At 40.6% G+C, this 23,545-nt stretch overlaps 1 protein-coding gene across 2 annotated transcripts in view; it reads right to left on the reverse strand.

Annotated features, from left to right (window-relative positions):
- Nucleotides 1-12,907: 12,907 nt before the first annotated feature.
- LOC126235803 (uncharacterized) overlaps nucleotides 12,908-23,545 on the reverse strand; it is a 135,374-nt gene continuing 124,736 nt past the window's right edge. For both annotated transcript variants that reach the window (XM_049944623.1, XM_049944624.1), the window contains one exon: nucleotides 12,908-13,434. In XM_049944623.1, coding sequence (XP_049800580.1) covers nucleotides 13,153-13,434 — 282 coding nt within the window. In that variant the 3' untranslated portion in view covers nucleotides 12,908-13,152. The remainder of the gene's footprint in view (nucleotides 13,435-23,545) is intronic.

The raw sequence follows: 23,545 nt of genomic DNA on the forward strand, positions 1-23,545 counted from the left end.
TGTTTGGGACTGGATGAAGCGTCGTCTCACGCGGTCTGCACGTCCAGCACGAACGCTGGTCCAACTGAGGCGCCAGGTGGAAATGGCATGGCAAGCCGTTTCACAGGACTACATCCAGCATCTCTACGATCGTCTCCATGGGTGAATAGCAGCCTGCATTGCTGCGAAAGGTGGATATACACTGTACTAGTGCCGACATTGTGCATGCTCTGTTGCCTGTGTCTATGTGCCTGTGGTTCTGTCAGTGTGATCATGTGATGTATCTGACCCCAGGAATGTGTCAATAAAGTTTCCCCTCCCTGGGACAATGAATTCACGGTGTTCTGGAAATTGAAATAAGAACACCGTGAATTCATTGTCCCAGGAAGGGGAAACTTTATTGACACATTCCTGGGGTCAGATACATCACCTGATCACACTGACAGAACCACAGGCACATAGACACAGGCAACAGAGCATGCACAATGTCGGCACTAGTACAGTGTATATCCACCTTTCGCAGCAATGCAGGCTGCTATTCTCGCATGGAGACTATCGTAGAGATGCTGGATGTAGTCCTGTGGAACGGCTTGCCATGCCATTTCCACCTGGCGCCTCAGTTGGACCAGCGTTCGTGCTGGACGTGCAGACCGCGTGAGACGACGCTTCATCCAGTCCCAAACATGCTCAATGTGGGACAGATCCGGAGATCTTGCTGGCCAGGGTAGTTGACTTACACCTTCTAGAGCACGTTGGGTGGCACGGGATACATGCGGACGTGCATTGTCCTGTTGGAACAGCAAGTTCCCTTGCCGGTCTAGGAATGGTAGAACGATGGGTTCGATGACGGTTTGGATGTACCGTGCACTATTCAGTGTCCCCTCGACGATCACCAGTGGTGTACGGCCAGTGTAGGAGATCGCTCCCCACACCATGATGCCGGGTGTTGGCCCTGTGTGCCTCGGTCGTATGCAGTCCTGATTGTGGCGCTCACCTGCACGGCGCCAAACACGCATACGACCATCATTGGCACCAAGGCAGAAGCGACTCTCATCGCTGAAGACGACACGTCTCCATTCGTCCCTCCATTCACGCCTGTCGCGACACCACTGGAGGCGGGCTGCACGATGTTGGGGCGTGAGCGGAAGACGGCCTAACGGTGTGCGGGACCGTAGCCCAGCTTCATGGAGATGGTTGCGAATGGTCCTCGCCGATACCCCAGGAGCAATAGTGTCCCTAATTTGCTGGGAAGTGGCGGTGCGGTCCCCTACGGCACTGCGTAGGATCCTACGGTCTTGGCGTGCATCCGTGCGTCGCTGCGGTCCGGTCCCAGGTCGACGGGCACGTGCACCTTCCACCGACCACTGGCGACAACATCGATGTACTGTGGAGACCTCACGCCCCACGTGTTGAGCAATTCGGCGGTACGTCCACCCGGCCTCCCGCATGCCCACTATACGCCCTCGCTCAAAGTCCGTCAACTGCACATACGGTTCACGTCCATGCTGTCGCGGCATGCTACCAGTGTTAAAGACTGCGATGGAGCTCCGTATGCCACGGCAAACTGGCTGACACTGACGGCGGCGGTGCACAAATGCTGCGCAGCTAGCGCCATTCGACGGCCAGCACCGCGGTTCCTGGTGTGTCCGCTGTGCCGTGCGTGTGATCATTGCTTGTACAGCCCTCTCGCAGTGTCCGGAGCAAGTATGGTGGGTCTGACACACCGGTGTCAATGTGTTCTTTTTTCCATTTCCAGGAGTATATATATATATATATATATATATATATATATATATATATATATATATATATATATATATATAAAGATGATGTAACTTACCAAATGAAAGCATTGGTATGTTGTAACACACACACAAAATTCAAGCTTTCACAATCCACGGTTGCTTCATCAGGAAAGAGGGAAGTAGAGGGAAAGACGAAAGGATGTGGGTTTTAGGGAGAGGGTAAGGAGTCATTCCAATTCTGGAAGCGGAAAGACTTACCTTAGGGGGGAAAAGGGTCAGGTATACACTCGCACACACACACACACATATCCATCTGCACATATACAGACACAGGCAGACATATGTAAAGGCAAAGAATTTGGGCAGAGATGTCAGTCGAAGCAGAAGTACAGAGGCAAAGATGTTGTTAAGTGACAAGTGATGTACAAGGGGTAGCAACGTAAAATTAGCAGAGGTTGAGGCCTGGTAGGTAACGGGAAGAGAGGATATATTGAAGGGCAAGTTCCTATCTCCGGAGTTGTGATAGGTTGGTGTCAGTGGGAAGTATCCAGATAACCCGGACGGTGTTACACTGTGCCAAAATGTGCTGGCCGTGCACCGAGGCATGTGTAGCCACAGGGTGATCCTCATTACCAACAAACACGATCTGCCTGTGTCCGTTCATGCGAATGGACAGTTTGTTGCTGGTCATTCCCACATAGAAGGCTTCATAGTGTAGGCAGGTCAGCTGGTAAATCACGTGGGTGTTTTCACATGTGGCTCTGCCTTTGATCGTGTACACCCTCTGGGTTACAGGACTGGAGTAGGTGATGGTGGGAGGGTGCATGGGACAGGTTTTACACCGGGGGCAGTTACAAGGGTAGGAGCCAGAGGGTAGGGAAGGTGGTTTGGGGTTTCATAGCGATGAACCAAGAGGCTACGATGGTTAGGTGGACGGCGGAAGGTGGCATGGGATTTGCAGTAGGACCAGATGAACTTTCCTCGACATTGACCTCCATCTGTCCAATGGCCAGCATCACACATCCATCCACATCAAACCCACCAACAAGCAACAGTACCTCCATTATGACAGCTGCCACCCATTCCATTTCAAATGGTCCCTTCCCTACAGCTTAGGTCTTCATGGCAAAAGAATCTGCTCCAGTCCTGAATCCCTAAACCATTACACCAACAATCTGAAAACAGCTTTCACATCCCGCAACTACCCTCCCGACCTGGTACAGAAGCAAATAACCAGAGCCACTTCCTCATCCCCTCAAGCCCAGAACCTCCCACAGAAGAACCCCAAAAGTGCCCCACTTGTGACAGGATACTTTCCGGGACTGGATCAGACTCTGAATGTGGCTCTCCAGCAGGGATACAACTTCCTCAAATTGTGTCCTGAAATGAGATCCATCCTTCATGAAATCCTCCCCACTCAACCAAGAGTGTCTTTCCGCCATCCACCTAACCTTTGTAACCTCTTGGTTCATCCCTATGAAATCCCCAAACCACCTTTCCTACCCTCTGGCTCCTACCCTTGTAACTGCCCCCAGTGTAAAAACTGTCCCATGCACCCTCCCACCACCACCTACTCCAGTCCTGTAACCCAGAGGGTGTACACAGTCAAAGGCAGAGTCATGTATGAAAGCACCCACGTGATTTACCAACTGACCTGCCTAACTGTGAAGCGTTCTATGTGGAAATGACCAGCAACAAACTGTCCATTCGCGTGAAGGGACACAGGCAGACAGTGTTTGTTGGTAATGAGGATCACCCTGTGGCCAAACATGCCTTGGTGCACGGCCAGCACATCTTGGCACAGTGTTCCACCATCTGGGTTATCTGGATACTTCCCACTGACACCAACCTATCACAACTCCGGAGATGGGAACTTGCCCTTCAATATATCCTCTCTTCCCATTACCCACCAGGCCTCAACCTCCGCTAATTTCAAGTTGCCGCCCCTTGTACATTACTTGTCACTCAACAACAGCTTTACCTCTGTACTTCTGCCTCGACTAGCATCTCTGCCCAAACTCTTTACCTTTACATATGTCTGCCTGTGTCTGTATATGTGCAGATGGATATGTGTGTGTGTGTGTGTGTGTGTGTGTGTGTGTGTGTGTGCGTGCGTGCGTGTGCGCGAGTGTATACCCGTCTCTTTTTCCCCCTAAGGTAAGTCTTTCCGCTCCTGGGATTGGAATGACTCCTTACCCTCTCCCTTAAAATCAACATCCTTTCATCTTTCCCTCTCCTTCCCTCTTTCCTGATGAAGCAACCATGGGTTGCGAAAGCTTGAAATTTGTATGTGTGTGTTTTTTTGTTGTGTCTATCTACCAGTGCTTTCTCGTTTGGTAAGTAGTAGTAGTAGTAGTAGTGGTTAGTAGTTTATTCATCCAGAGACAATGTACATTGCATAGATTTCGTCCAAAAATACATAGTATATATATATATATATATATATATATATATATATATATATATATATATATATATATATATATATATATATATATATATAGGGTGAACAATACTATACAAATTACAGATGTGCATAGTAGACTACATAACATCAGACCACATTGAAATAGCATTTACAACTTTGATTATTTACATTGATGTATGAGAAAGACTTTTTACATGGAATACACAGTTGATATTTAGATATAACACATACAATTCCAGCACTTTTGTACATATTATTTATTTAGATCATAGCAACAGTCAGATAGAAATTACTATTGGCACAGAGTACATAAATATAATTGTTTAGTATGAAGCTATTGCAGGTATTATTTTACACTATAATAGCAGTTGGTCATTAAAAATTTGAATACTGCTTCTTTAAATGAAGACAATTTTTTTATTTCTTTTATCTTTACCGGTAGTTTGTTATACAATCTGCTTCCTTGTATGTTTGTTTGTTTCTGCGCCAAAGCCTTGTTAACTCTTTTTATATGAATGTCATTGCACTTTCTTGTGTTGTAAGTATGTAGATCCGAGTTGGATTGGAAATTGTTAATATTTCTTTTTACATTAATTGCGCTTTTCTGTATATAGAGGAATGGTAGGGGTAGAATATTCAGCTGTTTAAATAATTGCTTTGAAGGAGTTAGCCTTGAACTGTTGGTAATTATTCTAACAGCTCGTTTTTGTAGAGAGAAGATGGTTTTGAGATTTTTCTTACTATGACCCCAGAAGGTGAGGCCATAGGTAATAGCAGAATGTATATAAGCAAAGTAAACAGCTCTGCTACATTCCCTACTACATACAAAGCTAATAACATGTATTGCAAAGCAAGCAGAGCTTAACTTATGCGAGAGATACAGGATATGGGATTTCCAGTCCAAATTTTCGTCTATATGTACACCTAAGAATTTTGTGGTAGCAACTCTCACAATTTCTTTATTTTGTATTCTGAGATCTAGATCAGAGTGTGACTTTGCTTTCCTGTAATGGATATAATTAGTTTTAGAGATATTTATGGTTAATTTGTTCACTTCAAACCAATTTTGCAAATATTCTATAACTCTGGTTGCAGATGTTGGCAATACCCAGTTTATGTCAGTTATTACAATGTTTGTGTCATCCGCAAACAGGGTTATATGAGTACCATTTACTGGAATCTTGATATCATTTATGTAAAGAAGAAATAGGAGAGGTCCTAGAACACTCCTTTGCGGTACCCCAATTGGCACAGTTTGAATATCCAATCTGTAAACAATACTTTGGTTTTTACTGTTTGTTGTTGCAATTTCTACTACCTGTTTCCTATTATGGAGATATGACTGAAACCACTTTTTAGCTACTCCTCGTATACCGACATATTCTAATTTGTCTAGCAGTATATCATGTTGGACAGTATCAAACACCTTTGAGAGGTCCAAATTTATTCCTATTGTACTGTTGTTCTTATCTAGCCCCGTTACAATATTTTCAATGAATTGGGTGATGGCTGACTCTGTACTCATTCCTTTGCGAAAGCCGTGTTGGTTTACAGACAATAGATTGAATTTCTTGAGGTAATTTGTAATTCTGTTTTTCATGACTGTCTCTATTACTTTTGAAAATACTGATAATAAAGCTATTGGTCCATAGTTGCCCACTTCATGTATATTGTCCTTTTTATACAATGGTTTTACTTTTGCAATTTTTAATCGTTGTAGAAAGACACCTTCTGAAAATGATATGTTTATGATGTGTGAGAGTGGGTCTGATATGACACTAGCACATCTCTTCATGACTGAGCAAGGTATCTCGTCAATCCCTGAGGACATTTTATTCTTCATTGTTTTTATTATTCAATTAACTTCCAATTTCTTCGTGGGAGATAGCAACAATGAATTAACACTTTGTTCTTCTGGGATTGATGTTCTACTAATCTTAGAACAATTTTTACTCAGATTGATTGGACTATTTATGAAGTAGTCATTAATGTAATTTGCTAAAGTAAGATTTCTGACTAGCACACCTTGATCATCTTTTGAAACAAAGTCATCTGGATTTCTAACATTTTTGCTTGGGCCTATTTCTTTTTTTACTACATTCCATATAGCTTTCGATTTGTTTGCTGACCCAGCAATTACACTGTCATTGTGCATTGTCTTGGCTTTTTTGATCACCTTCCTGTAAATTTTCTTGTATGTCTTAACATAATCTGTGAAGCGTACATCTTTGTTATCTTTTTTGAGTTGACTGATATGTTTTAGTGTTTGACTAGATACTCTAATAGCAGGTGTTATCCACTGGCTTGTGTTCCTAGGCATGACATTGATCTTTGTGAGCTTTTTTGGGAAACACATCTCAAACAGGGACATGAATGTACTAGAAAAAGCATTGAAAGATTCCTCGGTTGTTGTTTGTGCAAAGACATCTTCCCAGGTTTCATTAGGTAACAACTGGATGAAAGTATTCACTTTTTCTGTATAGAAGTGCCTTTTGTATCCCCACTTATATTTCACTGCCTTGGGGATAGAGTAATTTATGTATGTTAATAGTGTATTGTGATCTGAAAGACCTAAGTTTATGTTTAGTGGCTCAGTGATACCATTCTCCATATTTGTGAAAATATTGTCTGAAAGATTGTTGTTGGTTGGTTTGGGGAAGGAGACCAGACAGCGTGGTCATCGGTCTCATCGGATTAGGGAAGGATGGGGAAGGAAGTCGGCCGTGCCCTTTCCGAGGAACCATCCCGGCATTTGCCTGGAGTGATTTAGGGAAATCACGGAAAACCTAAATCAGGAGGGCCGGACACGGGACTGAACCGTCGTCCTCCCGAATGCGAGTCCAGTGCCTAACCACTGCGCCACCTCGCTCGGTGTGTCTGAAAGAGAAGATGACAGTTCTGTTATTCTGGTGGCATCTGTAAAGAGTGGTTTCATGTGGAAGCTGCTGAGTATACTCAAAAGCTGTCTTTTTTCATCACTTTCAATTAACAGGTTAATATTAAAATCTCCACATAAAAATAATTTCACTTCATTACTATAAAAAGTGTTTAATGCTGCTTCTATTTTTTGAAGAATATGTTTTTGTCACCCAGTGGAGATCTATATATTGTAATGACAACTAGTTTTTCACTCTTCTCCTCAGTTTTTAACTCTATGGCACATGACTCAAAATGTTTTTCTATATTTAGATGGTCCAATTCTGTTTTCACTTTGAACTGCAGTCCTACTCTAGAGTAAATGCATACCCCACCATTTTTAAAAACACTTCGGCAATAATGTGATGCTAAATTAAACTTGCTTATATTTATGAGACTTAATTCACTAGCCTTGCACCAGTGTTCAGATAAACAAATACAAGAGACATCAGCAAGATTATTTAAAGCTACTTCTAGATCTAGTACTTTGTGTCTGAGGCATTGAATATTCTGACACATTATCCTTACTGTTTTGCAAGTATTTTTTCTTTTGTCATTACCTGGTAATGTGCTGCTTTTTCCATAGTAGTTGTGACTTATCTGCAAATTTTCTTGCTGATTTGTCACAATCTTTTCCTTTTCTTTGTCTGAAGCCATAAAAAATCCTTATTTAATGATGTAGATGTACCTTGTCTTTGACTCCTCCTTAGGCAGCGTTGTGTTGCTGCAACATTTGTTGATGGTTTTGTTGCTGCTGCTACTGCTGTTGTTGGTTCAGTTGCTGCTGCTGTTGTTGCTGCTGCTGTTTCTGTGGCCGGAGGTCGTGGTGGTGGTAGTGGTTGTGGTGGTGGTGCTGACAGGATTCTTCGTGCTGTTGCTGCCTTTGATTCTTTTATTGGCACTATTTCTGTTGATGGTGGATCTGTTGTTGAAGTATCTGTTGGTTTTGCTGTTGTTTCCGCCAAAGGTTTAGTTGCAGTTACTGATTGTGGTTTGACCATTTGTGGTAATTTTACTGCTGCGAATGATGATGATTTTGTTGTCGCTGTTGCTTCTGTTGTTGTTGCTACTTGTGATGAACCTGCTGTTATTGATTTTTGTGGTGTTACTGTTACTGTCGTTGATGGTGCTGCAGGTGTTTGCTGGTGCCCTTTTATTTCATCCAATACTTTTTGTGCTACAATTTTCTTCCCTAGGCCATTCAAGTGAAGGCCATGAGAAGCGTGGAATCTCCGATCAATGCCACTAATATCAACAACACAAACATTTTCAAATTGACTGCATATACTGGAAAAACTCTCATTAGCAGCACTAATCTATTTGTTCACACAAGACCAGCGTGGCAGATCATAGCAATGTGGAATGTTGACAAAGAGAATGTTTGTATGAGACAAAAGAGCCAGATGCTTTTTCAATTCTGAGCAGGCTTTAGAGGTTTCATTTTTATATACATCGCTAGAGCCACCAAACAAAGCTACAAAGTCTTTTGAAGTCAACTTGATAATTTCATCAGTGTAAATGTTCTTCGTTAGCTCCAAAAGGGAAGCCCCAGGCTTGACATAACTCGTAGATTTCACAACTGATGCCTCATTAACAAGAGAGGCTATTCCGCGCCCGTGGCTATCAGCTAGAATGTGCAGTTTTCCCATGTGATTATGTACTTTTTGCTGTGACCTAGGCATATGTTGACATGAATTGCGCATAGGCCTATTCAGGGGAGCAGCAACGGCTGAAACATGTACCTGCGTATTTTCAAAAATATTTTCTGAAGCACTATCATCACTTATTTCGCTTAGCACTTTGTATCTGTTTCGTAATTGAATAGGTGGGTTTAGTCTGACCCTGTAGACATTGGTATCATATTTCCTTTCTGACAATGAATTTTTGTGTGTTTTCGGTGATGGATCATCTTTGTTTTTTAATATATTTTCCCCACGTGGAATGTTTCCTTCTATTTACCTTTATGGGGGTTTCCCTTTTCCAACAAATTTGAATGATTTTGATAATTTTCTAGATTGAATGGTTGACAAACTAACATGTTTCCTTGTATAAGTGGACATTTCTGTAGTCAGAAAATTTAGGGCTACAAAACTAGGTAACTGAATTTTGAAAATAAGCAGTAGTTAAAAATGGAAGATTCTGGGAAATGAAAACTTTAATTACAAATAATTTTTTAAATATATAGGATGATTAAAAATTGAAATATTTACTAAAAGAAAAGGAACCTAAGGGGATTCTTATGAGGGATATCATTATATTCACCATTAATTATTGGCTCACTCTAAATTCCATCCACGTGGTTTCTCGTAATCTTAAATCATGAATATTTGCTCATGGAATTGTTTCCAAATGAGGTAATTAGTGTTATCAGCAGTAATCAAGAAATGATGCATTGAGTGATGAAACTTTGTGAATTTAAGATTAATTAAGAAGGTAATTGTTATATATATTCATCATATATGTCTCGTTCAGGAAACAAGATAAAATGAAGAAAGATGTTATGTTATTGGGAGTGGAATACGAGCAAGTGGATGGCTCTAACTTGCTCTGGTACAATATATAACAATAGTGCATCTTTATCTAATTTACTGAACAAATAACAGAAGTTGCCATCCTGTACTTTCCCTTTACTGAATGTATAAATATTTCTCTTTTTTTAGTTGCCCTTTTTACATTAGTAGTAATTGTTACCACAGCTGCCTCATGGTCACTGATACCAATGGACATACTGGTACTTGCAAGTGTACACTAACAAAGATTTTCTACTGACGGACAAATGCAGCACTAGTCCTAAAAACTTCAACTTAATGTAAATAATTTATGTGAGTGATGCAATTCCTTGCTTCATCATACATTCTACTGGATGACTCATTCTCAAAAGGAATATTTCTATCTTGCATATTTTACATCACATTCATTGAATAACTGTGTTCCATATTCCTTAGTGTAGCTTATACATATGCCTGTATGTCCAGTCATTCTTTTCTAGAAGGTCCTTGTTCCAGCAGCAACTGTAACCTGGTGATAACATTAGTCAATAAAGAGCCAGTATCTTAACATTACTCTAACTTATCATCTACATCTACAGCTACATCATACTCTGCAAGCCACCTAAAATGTATGGTGGAGGGTACTTTTTGTACCACCAACTGAGCCCTCCAAGTGTGTTCCACTCATGAGTAGCGTGTGGGAAGAATGATTGTTAATTAGCCTCTGTATTGGGTCTAATTTCTAGCATTATTTTTCATCATGGTCATTATGCAAGACATATGTAGTGGGAAGTAATATACTGTCCAGTTCTTTCCAGAAAGTATTCTCTCAAAATTTCAATGATGCACATCGACACTCTTGTAATGTCAGCTAATGAAGTTTGTTGAGAGTCTTCATAATGCTCCTGTGCTGACTAAATGATCCCTTGATGAAACTTGCTGCTCTTCATTGGATCTTCTCTATCTCTTCTATCAGTCCTATCTGGTAGGGATCCAAGATAGATGAACAAAACTCAAGAATGAGTCAAACAAGCACCTTATAAGCCACTTCCTTCATGTATGAGTTACATTTCCTTAAGATTCTTCCTATGATCCATGAGTCTGGCATTTGCTTTTCTCACTGTTTGTTTTATATGGTCATTCCACTTAAGGTCACTCCAGATAGTTACTCCTAGATATTTTATGGCAGTGGTTTGTCATCAATAGTGTAGCTACGAGGGTTGGAACTTAAATAGAGGCAACTATTTATTCACAACTGATACAAAAGAGTTACATGTTTGCACCTGTTACTGTCCTTCAAAGTAGTCATGAGTGTTGTGTAAAACCCATTGCCAGTGATGTGGAATGCTTAGTATACCGTTAGCAGAGCCTGTTCTGTTGATGATGCGAATGGAGTGGTCTAAAGTTATGGTGATTCTCGTGTACGACTGTGATGGTGTTATCCTAACACATTGCTTTCCTCCATGGCAGACTGTCAATGCACAGTATTACTCTTCATTTTTGAAGCATCACCTGTGACCAGCTTTGCGAAAGAAGAGGCGACACTTTCTGTGCAACCCACCCATCATATTGCACGACAATCCACGTGCACATACAGTGCAAGCTGTGGCTGCTCTGTTCAGTCAATGGAACTGGGAAGTAGTGTATGATCCACCATACTCAATGGGTTGAAGTAATGTTAGTAAAAGTAAGAAGTTAAATAGGAATTGGAGTCGGTGATGGTGGCCCAGGATGGTAACTAGGCTACATACTGTAGTCAGCCAGCCACCAGTCAGTGACCTCAAGCTGTGTGGACTTCTACTACTAACGCTTCACACCCATCTGTGTAACAAAATCAGGCTGGTCACTTTTGGATAGACTGCAGCTCAACCCTCTGCCAACTATGACAGCAAGTCATCACTTTTTTTCCACATAATTCGGTGTGACACACTAATGCCACACCTCCTACAAAGTCAGTGAGGTCCACAAATCCTACGAAGTCAGTGAGTTGTAGTAGTATTTCAGCTCACCTGAACCAGTCCATCAGCATTTGGCCAGTCTGTGTCAATAGGAGCTGTCACTGTAATCTGCTGGTGCCAGGTCACAAATGAGGAACCTCTGCCTGTCTGCCCAGCCTGGGCAGACAACAAAGCCAGCTGATCAGTGCTGCCCAAAGCCATGAGCGGTGTTTGACCACTGCTGTCAGCTCAGTGCCAGCATACCACATACGCCAACTCAGTATCGCCTCCTGAGCAGCACTTGTTCACCATACTCTGTGCTGCCTTGCCTTCTGCTAGTACACCAGACTATTACATGAAGAAGAAAATGCACTGTAATGTCTGTATGAGTTGGGAGTTACAGGGTGCAGTCCAAACAGTATAAATTAGTAAAGATGTGATAAAGAAGTTGTTGTATCCTCACCAGGATCTTCTTCTGCTGCACAAGTCCATCCCATCTTTGGCAGAGAACCATGCCCAAATGCAATGAACCCTTCACATTTCCCCTAATATTAGTGACAGTGGGTGGCTGGATGCTCTTCCTGATGACACACCTTTTCCTCTGGGACAGAATTCGTGTACCCCACTTGTCTGTGTCTAGAGTCAAGCACAACTTCAAGTGCGAAATTGTTTTCTACATGGTTGTGCATCATGGTGTCTGAAGCAGGGATGTGGGAACCAGCCTTGTATTTATATAGTTGTAAGTGGGAATCTACCTAGATGCCATGTCCTCACTGTTAATGCAGTGGGCAAATCCAGTCTTAGGCTGGTGCACCTCCCCAAACCCTGGAAGAAGTGAATTAACACCCTCAGCCATCTGGGTGGTTCTGGGAAAAGTACTTGGAAAATTCTGAGAATGGAATGAAAACTACAAATATTTCTCAACCTCCTAGGTATCGCTGCTATACAGTCCATGAAGAGTATTAGCAGGATACACAGACATATACAAACAATTATTCTTTCCACAACACCTCTGAGAAAGGAATGGGAAATATTCTAACACATGACATACTAAAAAATAATCTCTGCTGGACATTGCACAGTTATTCACAAAGTGAATATGTAAAAGCAGGTAACAAATTTGCACCAAACAGCAAGAATTAAACCATGTGGCTTGTATGAAGTCTTGTGCATATACATTTTAAAACTTGGAGCTGGTTTTCTATGTTCAAATGTTGTACAGTATAAGAGATGTTTGAGATGTGTAAGTGATGTGACATAAATAAAAAATGTATCAAAGAGCTATAAAAAAAGTGAAACAGAACACACTTTTGTTACAAATCATGCTCAGCTGGGATTGAGCCCATTATGAGCACACAAAATATTGTATTACATCAAGTAAATATAGTCATATTAATAAAAAATGTAGGAACACACAATTTTACTTATTTATTTGGTTTCAATGTATAAGACAAATGTTTTTGTATGTTGATCAATGATAAAACATGAGATTTGTAATGACAGATGCAACGCGTTCATACAGCAATTTTCTCCAACCTGGATACTTGCAGTCTACTTTGTATCTACTCTTTGTCCTGGTTCTCAGAATGAGGACAGTTGGCACCCAATTATTCACATGTCAGTATTTGTTAAGACAGTTCACTGATGGGTGTTCAGACTCAAAGCATGCTTATTGCAGTTATAAAATCAGCATCACAAGGTATGTTCTGAAGTTCTTTGTTTGCAATTTGAGCCAGTTCCTTTTCAACAACATCTGCCACTTTATCCTGAGAATGTTTTGTAAGCCATGTTGCTATACGTGACAGGAGCCAATTAAAAGGACCTAAGCCTGTCAGCTTCAAATTTATTCCCTCCAAACGTTGTACATCCAGTTCTTGTAGGACCACATCACAGCCTTTTGGATCATCATCTCTTTTACTAAATGATATATTCAGCAGTACCTGAAAAAAAGGAACATAACTGTCATAAACAGTTACTTCAAATTCTTACCATCTGCTGTTCTACAAGATACCATGTTTTGATTTTTGTTTGTAATAGAGATTTAATTAAATGTTTTGTTACAAAAGATGCATATTGGCTAACCATTTTCTCTCTGAAATGAGTGTAAGAAGAAAAAACCTACTATTATGCATTTAACCATATTTTAATTTCATGTTTAGAAATATGCACGGCATATATGCAGTACAACTGACTTAAATGTCTACTTCTTAAAAATAAATACTATGACATAGAAGTCTGTATTAACATTGTTAGCAACAGTTTACAAGTTTGTTATTTCTACTCCATTAGATGGGTGTGTTTTTACTTCAGTTATACCAAATGAGAAAAGTTATGTAATATTTGCATACACAAAGATGTATTTATCAATAACTGTGTATGTTTTATGGGTATGATATGAATTTGTATTATTCATTCATTCATTCACTCTCTTGCACAGGATAGAGTAGCATGGAGAGCTGCATCAAACCAGTCTCAGGACTGAAGTCAACAACAACAACAACATTCATTGATTGTGTTTTTAGGGTTCCATCATAAAGGAGAACATTTAGGGATGTGAATAGAGCCAAGAATATATTTAATAAGTGAAGCAGTTGTTACTAATGTTAAGCTCGTATAAATTGTTTGATCTTACCTGAACTAATCTTAAGCTAATAAAAGTTAACAGAAAAGCCCCCATTTTGAAAAAAATACAACATTATGAAAAGGATAGATTGCTACTCACCATATAGAGGAGAACTTGAGTCACAGACAACCACAACAAAAAGACTGTTATACATATGAGCTTTCAGCCAATAGGCCTTCTTCTAATGTAGAAAATGCACACACATTCACACAAGCACAATTCACACACACCTGACTACTGTCCCTGATCACTGAGGCCACAGCAAAAATGATCTCCTAGCACCAGGAGTAGACATTAATAATAGTCATACACTAAATGAAACATTCTAGGTACAATTTCTTGGGTCCAGATGGATAACAAATTAAAACATAATCAACACTTACAGAAACTAGAGTGTAGACTCTACCTGAAACAACAGTAAATATAATATCTACAAAGCAGAATTGAATAGCAAGAATATTGTTAAAGTAGATAATAACATATTCTGGAGAAACCTTGTTAAGGATCTTGCAATCCTTATAATATTTTTCAATACATTTACTGATTAATGATTTTTTTCATTGACACTAAAAATAATTTTCAACTGAACTGCAATGTATTCGACTGCTCTACAAAGCATGAAAATATTTTTCATGTACACTTTGGCTTCTTGTCTAAGATTCAGAGTGGTGTTATGTACTTCAGTACAAAGCCATTCAACAAGTTTCTGTCTATTTTTTTTTTTTCATCAGTCTTTGGTTTGATGCAGCCCAGCAGCCCACCGCAATTTCCTCTCCTGTGCTAACCTCTTCATCTCAGAGTAGCATGTGCAACCTATGTCCTCAATCATTTGCTGGATGTACTCCAATCTCTGTCTTCCTCCACAGTTTTTGCCCCCTACAGCTCCCTCTAGTACCATGGAAGTCATTTCCACGTGTCTGAATAGATGGCCTATCATCCCGTCCCTTCTCCTTATCAGTGTTCTCCACATGTTTCTTTCCTCTCCGATTCTGTGCAGAACCTACTCATTCCTTACCTTGTCAGTCCACCCAATTTTCAACATTCATCTGTAGCATCACGCCTCAAATGGTTTGATTCTCTTCTGTTCCGGTTTTCCCACAGTCCATGTTTCACTACCACACAATGCTGTACTCCAGACGTACATTCTCAGAAATTTCTTCCTCAAATTAAGGCTGATATTTGATATTAGTAGACTTCTCTTGGCCAGGAATTCCCTTTTCACCATTGCTAGTCTGCTTTTGATGTCCTTGTTCAATCTGTCATTGGTTATTTTGCTTGGTCATCGATTCTTATTATTCCGTCTCAGCTGTTGTACATATTGTATATGACTCATCTCTCCCTATAGCTTACTCCTACTTTTTTCAGGATTTTGAACATTTTGCACCATTTTACATTATCAAACACTTTTTCCAGGTCGACAAATCCTATGAATGTGTCTTGATTTTTCTTTAGTCTTGCTATCAGTCTTAACTGCAAATGCCTCTCTCAGCCGAACTGATCATCATCTAGCACATCCTCAATTTTCTTTTCCATTCTTCTGTATATTATCCTTGTAAGCAACTTCGATGCATGAGCTGTTAAGCTGATTCTGCGGCAATTCTCACACTTGTTGGCTCTTGCTGTCTTCAGAACCGTGTGGATGATGTTTCTCTAAAGTTATGATGGTATATTGTGAGCCTCATACATTGGAATGTTTATCTATCCTTCTGTCTCTCTAAGTGCAACTGAGGGGGTGGAAATATTTTTCAAAATAGCAGCTTTCTTTCTAATTTATATGATCCAGTTTCTCAGCATGAATAGCATTATGCAGTATACTGATAGTTTATTATTAATACTGTACACAGATTAAGCTTCTGTGGTTTGCTTATCTTTTGTTAATGAATAACTTGAAGCAGTCCATGCCCTTGAATGTTGTTGTACATGATTGCAACTGTGGAACACAATGAATGAATGAACGAATGAATGTTGTTTGTTTGTTTAGTGATTCTGTACATTATTTCATCTGTGGAAATCATTGAACCATTAGGCCACATGATTAAATGCTGAATTTTGACATCAAAGAAATATGTACAAGCACCACACAACAGATTTGGCAGCCCACAGGTGTAACAGTACAACAATCCTGTTTCTGTACTCAACATGAAGCTTTACATTTGTCAAAGCTCTGTGTGTGGTCTGTTTGTCATCCTGTGATAATGTCACATTTTGTGATTCATTTCCTCATTCATCACTTGTCTGCTTCTCTTTGTTCCATGTCTTTTGAACATACTTCACTGTGTCTGCAGTACTATAATAATAATAATAATAAAACATTCAAGAGGACCAATCATTTACAAATTTCCAAACATCATAATTTGGCCATATTTCACCCTCCATTGTATATGAGGGATGCTGTTCTTTCATTTAGTGATTGTAAGTGATGACAATACACAACAGTCAACTGTTTTCTACAGTACTTTACACACGGCATTTCAGGCAGAAACAGAATGGACCATGCTGATTATTATTATCACATAAATATATGCTCTATCTTCAGTGTTTTTGAAGTTACAGCTGTTTGCATGTGTAATAGAATGAAAATAGTGCAACTGAGAGTAAATTAATAGTTTTTCAACTGTTGTTTTTTATTCTTGATTTCCATCTAAAATATTATTGAAAAAGCCTAAAACAATTTTTAGCACTTTTACAGTTTAAGTAGACAGAGGAAGTTCCAGTGGCTTTAAACAGAATCTTTATATGCTTAGTGGCTTGTGCATGCAACACATAATAAATGACGTTTATTTACTTATTTAATCAAAGTGTAGCACTCTATACTATGAGAGGTGCTAAATAGGTAATGCAACATACTTTTTTTCTGAAAGCAGGTTGGTTTTATTCAGGATTCCAGTACACCATATTATTTCCCACTCTTTTGGCTACAAAATCCTGGTTTTCTACATAATCTATGTTCAATGTGATGCCCTTATGCCCCCTTACTGGGAGGGATTGTATGCCTGCATGGTACCGTTCTACTGGTTGATGTCAGAGCCGATGTCTTGCTGCATCAATAACCTCTCCATCATCCGTGTATTGCTTCCTATGGAGCGATCCTTCATTGGGCCAAACAGATGGAAGTCCAAAGGTGAAAGATCCAGGCTATGGGGGGGGGGGGGGGGGAGAACAGCCCAAAGAAATTTTGATGAGCTCCTCTCAGTTGCCCAGATCTGTGTGAGGTCTTGCATTGTCATGAAGTAGTTTCTTCAGTTTCCTGAGGGTAACACAGTACACCTCAGAATTGATTGTTACACCATGATGGAGTACATCAAACAGAATAGCCCTTCCAGTGTCCAAGAAGACCATCATCAAGACTTTACCAACTGACAATGTAGATTTGAACTTTTTGTTTGGAGGAGAGGGTGGTGTGGCACCACTCCATGGAGTGCCTTTTTGTCTCTGGTTTGAAGTGATAAATGGAAATGTCGTGTGACTAGGGCCTCCCATCAGGTAGACTGTTCGCCGGGTGCAAGTCTTTCGATTTGACACCACTTCGGCAACTTGCGCATCGTTGAGGATGAAAATGATGATGATTAGGAGAACACCACACCCAGTCCATGAGTGGAGAAAATCTCCGACCCAGCCGGGAATCGAACCCGGGCCCTTAGGATTGACATTCTGTCGAGCTGACCACTCAGTTACCAGGGGCGGACATTTGAAGTGATGAACCAATGTTTCATTGCCTGTGATGATGTTGAACAGAAAATTGACATGATCAGCCTTGTAATACTTAAGCAATTCTACACAGTTGGTCCTTCATTGTTCTTTATGTCTTCTGTTAGATGGTGGGGAACCCAACGGGCACACATCTTTGAGTTCCACAACTGGTGGACGAGTGTGCTAGCAAATTCAACAGAGACATCCAGTTGAGCAGCAAAATGTTTAGTTGTGATCTGTTGATCACCTTGAATGTGAGTGTCCACATGTTCCAGTATTGCAGGAGTCATAGCTGTGTGCATCTGGCCGGCTCATGGGAGATCAAACAGGTTTGCGTGACCTTGTTGTAATGATGACAGACCCCTCACCCGACAACTCAACATGCTTTTGATCACTTCCAGGTCTCTGTAGACATTCTGCAAGTGCCGATGACTATCTGCGATGCTCTGGTTTTCTGCAAAAAGAAACTCAGAGACTCAGTGACAGCTCTCTGCTTGAAGTGCACCTCCGTTACAGACGCCATTTTGAAGGCTACGTATATCGTCACCACCTATTTGGAACTTCATTAAGTTATAGGGGCTGAAGCGATGTCTCACAATGAAATCCGCATTACGTCAACCGAAACTGACCAAGAAAAAAAATGTATTGCATTTCTCATTGGCTCATTGAATGCCCCATGTACATTTTTTGATGGGGTACGTTACTGGTAAGTTATTGGCGTTGCTTTGCGAGCAAATAACGAAGCGACAGTTGTTTATTGAACTAATCTCTCCCGCGCAACATGAAAAACACAACAAGGCTGTGAGGCAATAATGTTTTCCCGCTCTTGTAGTACTTATTCCCCCTTCAATCACACGTGTTTATAGGATCTTTCTGCAATTATCTTAATTAGTTTTCCGGCGTAATCACACTGTTAAGCACTGAGGATGCTGTTAAAGCTGTCGCTCTGTTGAAAGATGATCTCGGCATGCATTACATTGCAGGGATGTTGAGAATTACACCTTCCACGATTTCCAGAGCCTCAAAAAGATACAGTGAAACTGGAGGTCATGCAAGGAAGCCAGGATCAGGCCCGAGAGGAGCAACATCGGCAAGAGATGGCCACTTCTTACACCTTCAAATTCTCTGCAGCCGTTGCACCACTGCTGTCGAAGTACAAAGTCGGCTCTGCCATATTCGAGGGCTCAGTGTTGGTAAAGAAACTTTTGAAGAAGACTGGAAGGAGCTAATCTTCAATCCAGAAGACCTGCTGCAGGCTCAGAACTCGCCAGAGAGCTGACTACGTTCGTCAAGGGGATATCGCGGCTGGAGATTGCAACGACGGGAGCAAGTGTTGTTCACCAATGAGTCGCAATTTGTCCAGCGATGACCCGATGGTAGAGAAATGTTCTGTAGAAGGCCTGGGAAAGGTATTGTATGTGCACATTCTCTTTCAGGACACTTTTTCATGGCGATTCTCTGATGGTGTGGGCAGGAATCAGTATGACTGCAAGGGTGGATTTGATCTCTGTGGAGTTTGGGAGCCTTATTGAATATCGGTATTTGGAGGAATTCCTTTTGTAGCATGTTGCACCTTTCAATCTGTTTATTGGTGATGATTTTACACCAGTGTACGTCAATATGTTGCGAGAATTGTAGAAGAGTTCTTGGGTTGAAGAGAAGATTCGTGCTATGGCTCGGCCTGTTCAAAGCTTTGATTTGAATCCTATTTAGCATGCATTGGAACAACTAGGAAGAAGGGCCCATCTGCACTATTCAGATATCCCACATGACCTAGGGGAAGAAATCCTGAAAAAAATGAGAAAGTTTCCTTACGAGATCATCGCAGCATTAATCAGGAGCATACTTGAAAGTCTGGATGCTGTGAATGCTGCAAGAAGAGGTAATACATCTTTTGAAAACGTGAAGAGAGGTCTATGAAGTGTGAAGTGAAGAAAATCGAAACAGATCAGATTATCTTCATGAGCTTCCTCAAAATTTGCTTGAAGTGTGAATCCATTCGTGTTACTTCCACACCTCTGGCTTAATTTGTTTATATTAGGCTTTTTTTCATTGTTAGACATCTAGATGTATACGTGACACAATATTTTATCTTAAAATAGCAGATTAGTGACATACAAATGACCAGAATTTAAAACAGAATATTGAAAATATATTTTGCTTCAGATGTTGAAATGATACATATTTCACACTGTTAAGCACATGTCTCTTGATAAGCCACAAAAATATCACGTTTTTAGCATTAGGAATTTTTGCAACAAACTTGTCCAGTTTGAAAATGCCAGTCTATTCTTGAATCAGAAAAATGTTTAGGCCATAGCTAAAAATACTTTATGATAAAATATCCAGAAAAAGAAAACACGCGATAAATTTACTGTAGCGGTATGTTCTAAAGCAAGTAATAATAGTCACACTTTGTTTTCTATGTCGTTGATAAGTTCTTCAGTAGAGGAAAATACTGTGTGTCAGTTCCATATGCCCCAATAAACAGTATGCTGCATATACAAACATAATTCATATATTTTATTGTGAATATTATCTAGTCATGTAAATGTAATTAACTAGCTGGTCAGTTTTAAATTCGAAAAGAAGGAAAATCCGTTTATAAGTGAAGCACTCACAGCTAGAAGTCTATGAATTCACGTCTCTCAATATGAAGGAATCACTATACATCACTTCGTCAAGTTCCATGGGAGAGCAATCTTCCACTGTGGTATCGATAGCATAGTTTCAAAGGTTGGCACTACCACGAGACACAGACGACAGCGCCCTCTAGCCGGTGCTGTCGAGTTCTACGAGCTCCGCGACTGCTTCGCCCCATTTCCATTAGGTGCAGCCAGCCAGGACACTTCGCTTCAGGTTCGCACCTCATTCCAAGTTATGTATTCTTATTGCTGGAGTAAAGGGGATTTAAATTCATACAGCAGTACCGACATGTTCCACCTTTTCCTGATCCAACCCATGCGCCGCATTCCAGGCGGGATACAAAATCCACCACTTCCATCAACTGCTTGTGGATTATTAGATTAAGATTAGATACTTTGTTTTACCCATCACAAACAATATGTTTTTGAACTACTGCAACTGTACCAGTAAGGATGTAAATACCGATGTACTGCACCAGTTTGGTTTCCTCATGCGTAGGAATTTATTCTCATTTTTAAGTGGTTTGGGAGTTTACTGTAGTATTTTACATGAAGTGTGCATGCATGTTATTCTGCTTCTCTTGCACTGCAGTCGCTTTGTAATTATCTTTAGCTATTGTGCCGCCTCCACTGCACAGAAATTAACACACAAGCACAAACTATCATTCAAACTCTTTCATCGATCTCAGATCATTCAAACAGCATTTGCGTGTGACTGATGTTAGAAAGAGAGCCCCGCTATTAAATCTCACGTCTCACATTAATCCCATCACCAGTTTTTTTTTAAATTATTATGTCTGTGTATACGTATTATACCCAGCAAAAGACTCAGGTTCTGTCTGTCATGCAAGAACATCTACCCTACCAATTTTTGATACACTGGGATCCTCTGTCCGGTTTTGGGAATGTCGAATTCACACACTCGAAATGTGACGTTTGTTTGGAAACTGGAATGTTCCACGCGGGTAAAGATAGACTTTACCTGTAATAACTCAAAACATGTGATGTCCTAAGGTGACCTTGACATAAGTCAACGCTTCCCAGGAATAGAACGATGAATTCCCTGCAAGGACAGCACCGAGAGCGAAACATGTAATTTCTGGGGGCAGTTTGTTCCGGCAGGGTGACAGTAATTAGCAGATCGGAGAGCGCTCGTGTGGCACGTGATCACAGGCTTGCGGCCTGCACGCAGCAGCCAGAAGGCTACGCCACAAACTCAGGCCTGAGTAGAAGCAAGGCTGCGCTCAGGCTCGCTCTAGGAACACACGATGATGCTCGCCATGAATCTTTTCGTGGTCATCAACCCTAGCAATACCAACGTATTTTCCACAACGCATCCTAAGCGATGGTGGTGGTGGTGGGGGGGGGGGGGGGGGTACTTCATGCTCACCACAAGGAAATTAAAAAAAAAAACCTTAATAAGAACGTCCTTTTTAAATGGGTACTGATGTATATGTAGAGTCCTGAAAATATCTTTTAGCGCAATCTTAGCAGTACCAACGCAAATTCTGTAATGTGAACATAGAGAGGAGGGGTACCTTTTGGCCACTAAAAAAAATTAAACAAAGAGAGATTTCGTTAATTGCCATTGTGTTTTATTCACAACATACTGAACCTGAAAATATAAAATTTGACATTTCTTGCGAAAAGTCACATTTACTGCTACACTTTAAATTTTTGGGTTACGTTTTATCGAAAAATTCAAAACAATTACGGAGTCTGGTATAAGAAATCATTAAAAACAAAACAAAAAATAAGTAATGGTTAGATTACAATATTTTCAGAACGTGGGCATAAAGTAAACACGATACTTCGCTTCGCTAAGTTAATTACTTTCAATTGTGAAGTTGCCTGTGGTGTCCGGAACATCTGACAAGTATTTAGGTAAGTTTAATTCAAAGCATGTTAATTGATAAACAGCACGTTTTGTCGTCACATCATTTTAAATGCAATGATGAGGTAAGAATGGATGCTCTCGAATGTTGTTCTCTTCCTATAAACGTTTTTGGGCGATAGACAGTGACCAAATAGTTAGAATATTCCTACAACCCTCTGAATGATGCTGACACTTGAACAGTAAGATCCTACGTCGCCTCCGCGAGAAACAAAGCCATATTATTGTTCCGCATCTACATATATTGTTGTAGAAACTGCTCAGACAGGAAGAAGACGTTCAACAGATATTCTCCAAACTGTAAGCTTCCACCAGACACCAGCATTTCGATATATATATATAGATAGTCACTAAAATTTTCCACCCTTCCAGCATTGTCTGGATTATTCAGCACAACCTTCTGCATACTGTTTGTCAGTACGATTCAAACCAGTTATATGTAAGGCCATAAATTCTATAAAACTTCAGTTTTTCTAAAACAGTTGACACCCCATCGCACTCCCCTCAGATTTAGTAATATGATGGCCCAGTGGGTAGTCTGTCAAGAACTGAACACAGATCAAGCATGAAAACAGGAAGGTGTACTGAACTGTGAAAAAAGAACCAAAATGGAAACAGTGAACGGCCCAAGCTCAAGATGTGCAACATCGAGTGAATTTGAATAGCAACGTCATCGTGGTTATGTGGTCACGGTGTTGGACTGCAAAGGGGGAGATCTGTGTTCAAATCTCCATCGTGCCCCTTTTTGTCATACAATTGTGAACTCTCTCTCTCCGATCATTGACGTGTCTGTTCGCCGTATTCAGATTTGTGTCTGTGTCGTGGTGTTATGTCCATTTGCAACAACGAGCTGTAAGGAAGGGAAGTCGAGAGGTACGTACCACCTAGTTGTTCTAGACAAGTACCACATGTTATGTCTTTTGCGTTCCGCTTTGGATGTTTTGACTCTCGAATTCCTTTGTTATAACATACTTCACAGCCGTTTATTTGTTTTCATTTCTGTGAGTGGTCTATGTGGCATCTCGCCTGCTCTCCCTGTTTATCACATTTACTTGCGACGGTACTATATTCTCACCACACGTTTCATGTTCTGCAACCGGGGTACAGTATGACAATTGCCAAGACTACTGAAGGAGAAAATGGTTCAAATGGCTCTGAGCACTATGGGACTTAACTTCTGAGATCATCAGTCCCCTATA

The sequence above is a fragment of the Schistocerca nitens genome, chromosome 2 (genome assembly GCF_023898315.1).
Source record: "Schistocerca nitens isolate TAMUIC-IGC-003100 chromosome 2, iqSchNite1.1, whole genome shotgun sequence".
Classification (NCBI taxonomy): domain Eukaryota; kingdom Metazoa; phylum Arthropoda; class Insecta; order Orthoptera; family Acrididae; genus Schistocerca; species Schistocerca nitens.